The 6,404-nt window shown below is 52.0% G+C and overlaps 1 protein-coding gene across 1 annotated transcript; it reads left to right on the top strand.

Moving 5' to 3' along the window:
* The first annotated feature begins 157 nt into the window (after nt 1-157).
* Nucleotides 158-5,361, top strand: ZIC1 (Zic family member 1). Its single transcript, XM_019748893.2, has 3 exons — nt 158-1,862; nt 3,355-3,518; nt 4,141-5,361. The coding sequence occupies exons 1-3, from the start codon at nt 881-883 to the stop codon at nt 4,336-4,338; spliced, it is 1,344 nt and encodes a 447-aa protein (XP_019604452.1). The 5' UTR covers nt 158-880; the 3' UTR covers nt 4,339-5,361.
* Nucleotides 5,362-6,404: the final 1,043 nt, after the last annotated feature.

Raw genomic sequence — 6,404 nt, 5'->3', positions numbered from 1 at the left:
CCTCCGTTGGCGCGGCGGCTGCGGGAGGGGGGAGTGCGAGCGCACCAATGGGCGCCCGCGTCAGCAGCACGTGACACCTCCCCCTGCTCCCATTCATCAAGGGGGGGACGGTGTCGTCCTTTCAATTCATTTATCTGCAGGAATGATTGCTGCTATCAGTCTCGCGCTCACCGCCCGGCTGAGGAGGTGAAAGTTTCTCCCCAGGAAGATAAACCGCAAAAGACAATATTGTGCATGATTTGCGCCTTTTCTTTGGCTTTTTCTTTCTTTTTTCTCCCCCCTTTCATCATCATCATTATTATTTATTTTTTTCTTTGCAAAAAGCAGAGGGGGGAAAAAGTGAAGGAGCGAGGAGGCGAGACTGAGAGAAAAGAGAGACAGAGAGAAAAGAAAGGGCGAGGGGCTAGTGGAGAAGTGAGGAGGGGCGTACGGCGAGAAGCGGAGAGAGAGCTAGCAGTCGCGGCTCCGAGCGCTCATATTCCTCTATGCTACAAATCCGGGAGGAAGTTTTTTTGGGGGGCTGAGATGCTCCATGCCTTTTCCTGGGCAGCCTTGACGCAGGGTCCTCTCGGCAGAGACTGAGCGGCGAGAAAGTGCGAGCCAGGCCGGCGGAGTCTGCTCGGCTGGCGCGGGAGCCCGCCTTGCTCGCGGCCCGCAGCCGTCCGGCTTCCCCGCGCTTGGCCAGGCGGGCTCCCCGGCGCGCGGCGCCGCTGCCTGCGGGCTAGGACTTCGCGAGGTGGGTCGACTCCTCCTCCCTCCTCTTCTTCTTCCTCCTCTTCTTCCGCCTCCCATTCCTCCTCCTCCTCCTCCCGATTTTCCCTCCTCGGCGGGCGAGGGTGGGGGGGGCGGGGGAGGTCGGGGCTCGCCCCGAGCAGCCACGATGCTCCTGGACGCCGGCCCCCAGTACCCAGCGATCGGCGTGACCACCTTTGGCGCGTCCCGCCACCACTCGGCAGGCGACGTGTCCGAGCGCGACGTGGGCCTGGGCATCAACCCGTTCGCCGACGGCATGGGCGCCTTCAAGCTCAATCCCAGCTCGCACGAGCTGGCCTCCGCGGGCCAAACGGCCTTCACGTCGCAGGCGCCCGGCTACGCGGCTGCCGCGGCCCTTGGCCATCACCACCACCCGGGCCACGTCGGCTCCTATTCCAGCGCAGCCTTCAACTCCACGCGGGACTTTCTGTTCCGCAACCGGGGCTTTGGCGACGCAGCGGCCGCAGCCAGCGCTCAGCACAGCCTGTTCGCTGCTTCGGCTGGGGGCTTTGGGGGCCCACACGGCCACACGGACGCCGCGGGCCACCTCCTTTTCCCCGGCCTTCACGAGCAGGCGGCAGGCCACGCGTCGCCCAACGTAGTAAACGGGCAGATGAGGCTTGGCTTCTCGGGGGACATGTACCCGCGGCCCGAGCAGTATGGCCAGGTGACCAGCCCGCGTTCGGAGCACTATGCCGCGCCACAGCTGCACGGCTACGGCCCCATGAACGTGAACATGGCTGCGCATCACGGCGCCGGCGCCTTCTTCCGCTACATGCGCCAACCCATCAAGCAGGAGCTCATCTGCAAGTGGATCGAGCCGGAGCAGCTGGCCAACCCCAAAAAGTCGTGCAACAAAACTTTCAGCACCATGCACGAGCTGGTCACGCACGTCACCGTGGAGCACGTCGGCGGTCCGGAGCAGAGTAACCACATCTGCTTCTGGGAGGAGTGTCCGCGCGAGGGCAAGCCCTTCAAAGCCAAATACAAACTGGTCAACCACATCCGCGTCCATACGGGCGAGAAGCCTTTCCCCTGCCCCTTCCCTGGCTGCGGCAAGGTCTTCGCGCGCTCTGAGAACTTAAAGATCCACAAAAGGACGCACACAGGTATGGAAACCTCTGTTCTTGATCGCCCCTCCCAACACACACACACACACACACACACACACACACACACACACACACACACATCCCCGCACCCTCTCCTGGGCTTGGGACTCGAAATACAAAAGTCAGAGGCCGGGAGCACACACCCGGCCTTAGTTGGATCTTGGCGTCAGATTCCAGCAGGCAAGCAGAGAAAGTGTACACTGGTTTTTAGTTTGAGGCTTGAAATTATGAAAAATTATAGAAGGGATTAGATGGGAAGGATATAGGGATATAGATTTTAAAATGAGGAATAAAAAAGGCCGGGAGAACAGAGACAAATCCGGCTTTGGAGAACCCTTGGTGCGCCTGAAGCCGGCAGAGGTGGCCGGCTCCCGGCGGCGGCGGAGCTTTCAGCCGCTCTAGCAGCAGACAAGTCTAAATCCAAACGTTGGCTTCCTACCAACATCCTTCTCTAGGCACCCTAGTGAGGACTTTCCGAAAGGAAGGAACTGAGGAAATTGGAGGAGATCGGATGAAGGGGCACAGAAAGAAACAAAAAACGGAAACAGAAAGGAGGGAGGGAGTAGTGAAAGCAAGTAAGTCGGCCTGAGGAAGCTTTTGGAAGGTTATGCATATTTAAAAAGCCCAATTTTAGTAGTGACTTGTTTGTGAGTAGGCTTGAGGAGTCGGGAGAGTCGGTAGAAGGTAGAGGAAGTTTTTTTGGTCAGGTAGATTCGATGAGGTGGTTTTCAAAATACCAAATCCCCTGCGTTGGCCTTTAAAAATAAAGAGACAACCAGTCGGGAACAGTTAAAAGAAAAGTTGGCGGCGAGCCCAGGGCAGTAGTCTGGGTCGGGCAGGCCATTCTGGGCCCCTTGCTGAAACAAGACTAGGAATCCGATCTGCTTCCCTATTCTGGTTTGCCCGGGTGATTCTGAGAACCGCGTTTCGAACTTAGGGTTTAACATCGCAGTCAGGGAAGAATTTGCGACGCCCAGCTCTCGGCCCAGATTACGTTATAAAATGTGAGTGTGTGTGTTAGGGGGTGGGTTGGGGTGGGGGAGGCGACGAGGTGGGTGAGGAGTGTCCGGGAGGGGGTGGAGGGAGGGGAGAAGAGCAAAACAGCAGGAGAATCAGTCTGGCAAATGAAAATTAGGAACCAAGAGCTAGGTAGAACTGCCGAAGTTGTCTGGATAGCCCCTGGCAGACAAATCAGAAGCCAGACCTGCTACTACTCTGAGATCTAAAAAACTACCAATAATAATAATAATAATAATAATAATAATAATCTAATTGGATTAGGAGTAAAATAATTCGGATATTTACAAATCCACTGCATATATATGACTTTATTGAAGACCCCGGTTTTTGAGCTTGTAAAGTGCTAAACCTGAGCCGCTGCCTTTTTTATTTTGTTTTCATTTTTCCACTTATCTGCGTTAAAAAAAACAAAAAACAGCCGCGGGATTTGTTATACTTAGACCTCTCTCCTTCTCGCCTTTCACGCCAGGGGAGAAGCCCTTCAAGTGTGAGTTCGAGGGCTGCGACCGACGCTTTGCCAATAGCAGCGACCGAAAGAAGCACATGCACGTGCACACGAGCGACAAGCCCTATCTTTGCAAGATGTGCGACAAGTCCTACACACACCCCAGTTCGTTGCGTAAACACATGAAGGTAATCGCCGCGCTCCCACTGTCCTCCTTCGGGCCAGGAGCACGCTCTTCCGCCGGGGCCGGGCTGCGAGTGGCAGCCGGGCAGTGGCTGGGGCCGGCGGAGGCCTAAAGGGGCTGGAAAAGGGAATATGGGCACCCCAGGCTGTTCTGAATGTAATATTTAATAATAAAAGTAAAAAGAAGTGAACACTCGAGCAGAGGCCGCGACTGAATTTGGCGCAGACAGGGAGCGAGGGCTGCCCCGGCTGGCTGCGCTGCGAAGCTGTCGGCATTGTGGCTGGCGGCTGGCAGAAGAGTTGGGGTCTTGCACGTAGACCTGAGCAAGCGAAGTTCAGCGGCCGCGGGAGGGACCATCTGGGGCTCTCGCCCCAAACCCAGCTTCCCCCTTCCCTGTTCTGTTTGCCTTTTGCGGTCCCGGCGGCGGGCGCTGCGGCTCCCTGCAGCACTGCCTCCGCCGGGCCGAGGCGGGGCAGCCAAGCCCAGGCCCGCGCGCGGGTGGGGCTTCCCGGGAGGTACACGGGATCCAGGGTTCCGGGGACAGGGGGCGCGAGGCCCTCACCCACCGTCGGCGGCTGCCGGTCCAGCTTTTTATCTCTTTCAAAACGCGACTTTCCCCCCCGCAGGTCCACGAATCCTCCTCGCAGGGCTCGCAGCCTTCGCCGGCCGCCAGCTCGGGCTACGAGTCCTCCACACCGCCCACCATCGTGTCTCCCTCCACAGACAACCCGACCGCCAGCTCCCTGTCGCCCTCCTCCTCCGCGGTCCACCACACAGCCGGCCACAGCGCGCTCTCTTCCAATTTTAATGAATGGTACGTTTAAAATAAAATCTAAAAAACACCGATCAAAACCCTATTTAAGAGACTGAACACACACAGGTATACAAAATATTGCGGAAGGAACCCTGCGAATCAAAACAGCCCTCCCCCCCCCCCCGCAATCCTTTTTTCTTTTTTTCTTTTTGAACCTGCCGGTAGACCCAGGACCGAGTAAAAGAGAAAGCCCCAACCCTTTACATTTTTTCCTTTTTGTTTTTTTGGCAAAGGCTTGGTTTGGTAGCTAAGGGGCGGGAGGGGGACCGAGGAGAAGGCAGTCGCCTGACCAAATGCTGCCAACCACGGGGGCCAGTTTCTCGGCAGAATCAGAACAGGCTCTCCGGGCTTCGCTTTTTTTTTTTTTTTTCCATTCTTGTAAATACAGAATTATTAGCTTAAAACTGTACTGTTGGATTCTGTAAATAGTTATATCTTGGTTGGAGCGGGCGGGTGGGATCGTGGCGTTGTGGTCTTTGCATTTGGGGAAGGGGGAGGGTCTGGGAGGGTGAGGGTGGGGGGAGGGGTGGGCGGCCGAAAGCCAACTGTTTGTACTGAATGGCAAGAATGTTCTAGTAAATGTGTATCAAAATGTGAATTACTTTGTACGATTACAGTCTCCACGTCGACCTAACAGAATATTATTGATATTAATGTGCTTTTTTTTTTTTGTATAAAGTGCAAACATTTCGTCCCAGAGTCTTAAGTACTTTAGTGCAGTAAAATGTTGTTTCACGTCCTGTCAAGAATTCGTATAGTACGAGCCTGGATCTGCGTGTCAAACTGTTCCATTTGTTTATGTAAAGTGATATTAAAAAAAGATATAAACTATAACTGTCCGTTGCTTTTGGCAAAAGATACAACCACATAATGTATATAATTCCTAGTTTCCATATTTACCCGCATGTAAAGGGCCGGTTTATTCATGTTACAGCTATTCAATATTTATGGCTAGAAGAACTCGTTATGTACACTTTAGTTTACAGAACTGTTTGGTAACCTTTCGTACGTTATTAAAGATTCTTAAATCTCAGTGATTGTGGTAGGAATTTGTTCTTCACCCCAGCAACCTGCTGCCTCTTCTGCCAGCTTTAGTCGTTCCCGGGAAAAGCTCTCCGATCTCCCTCGCCTTCCCTTTCTGTCATTGCAGGTCGTATAAACGTGATAAATGAACGCTACCCTGCTGGCTCTCCGAGAGGGTGTAATTAGTATTTATATCAAAATTTATGAAACAAATTTTAGGCCGCAGTATAATTTAAATGACCTTTGCAGACGTAGAATAACAACCATAAAAATAACAGAAATAGATTGCACAGGCGACATCAATATTAATGTAGGTGGATTGTCAGAAGCTCAGGGCTAGCTCTGCAGCGTTGCAAATGAACTTGCGGCCGAGGGTTCTGCTGCTTCTCCCCCCTCCCCCCAAATTAAATTCCCCAGGCTGAAACAGAGTTGCAGATTTACAATATCATATTTTAAATTGCTGTCTTCAATTAAACCATTTATGGCTATAACTAATTTTCAGGATGTCGATGCATGCTTTTCCAGGCCTTCCTTCTTTGTACAAAAGTAAACGTCCATAAAGCGTTTTACTTATATTTCTTCAAACGTGATGCTAATTTAAATTAATTATTTCCTGTGATATGTTATTATTACTATAATTTTGCCACTGTTATTAGTTCTCTCAAAAAATACATCTAGGGAAAAGAATTATTTTATGTAATTTTATTATCTTTTATCTCTTTTATTTATTTCTCATTTACTTAAGAAATTCGTTCCATTGGCTGGCGTTGATACAGTAAATTTGTAAATGAGGAGACAATATAAAAAATCTAAATTACTTGTGCTTAATGACTGTAGCGGAACGCCTTTTCTCTAAATCAGATTGTCTTTCTTGCAGTTTAGTTTGATAGATTTGCAAGCTATGCTGCTCCCTCCAACTTAGCACCGCTGGTAGGAACGCAAGCTTCTTTGTCTCTGGTTGTAGCTTGCATGATCGCCCCATTAAGCAGACAACCTAGCTGGAGATCACAAATCAGGGCCTTGGCAGTAGATGCAAGGGTGTGGATGTGTCAG

Source organism: Rhinolophus sinicus, linkage group LG01 (genome assembly GCF_036562045.2).
Source record: "Rhinolophus sinicus isolate RSC01 linkage group LG01, ASM3656204v1, whole genome shotgun sequence".
NCBI classification, from domain to species: Eukaryota; Metazoa; Chordata; class Mammalia; order Chiroptera; family Rhinolophidae; genus Rhinolophus; species Rhinolophus sinicus.
The sequence above is the reverse complement of the archived record's forward strand: the minus strand, read 5'-3'. Positions and strand labels throughout refer to the sequence as shown.

Excerpts from the sequence above, each read along its gene's own strand:
- ZIC1 (XM_019748893.2), top strand. The coding sequence starts at position 881 with ATGCTCCTGGACGCCGGCCCCCAGTACCCAGCGATCGGCGTGACCACC. Across the intron at positions 1,863-3,354 it reads CCACAAAAGGACGCACACAG|GGGAGAAGCCCTTCAAGTGT; the intron begins GTATGGAAACCT and ends CTTTCACGCCAG. Across the intron at positions 3,519-4,140 it reads CGTTGCGTAAACACATGAAG|GTCCACGAATCCTCCTCGCA; the intron begins GTAATCGCCGCG and ends TCCCCCCCGCAG.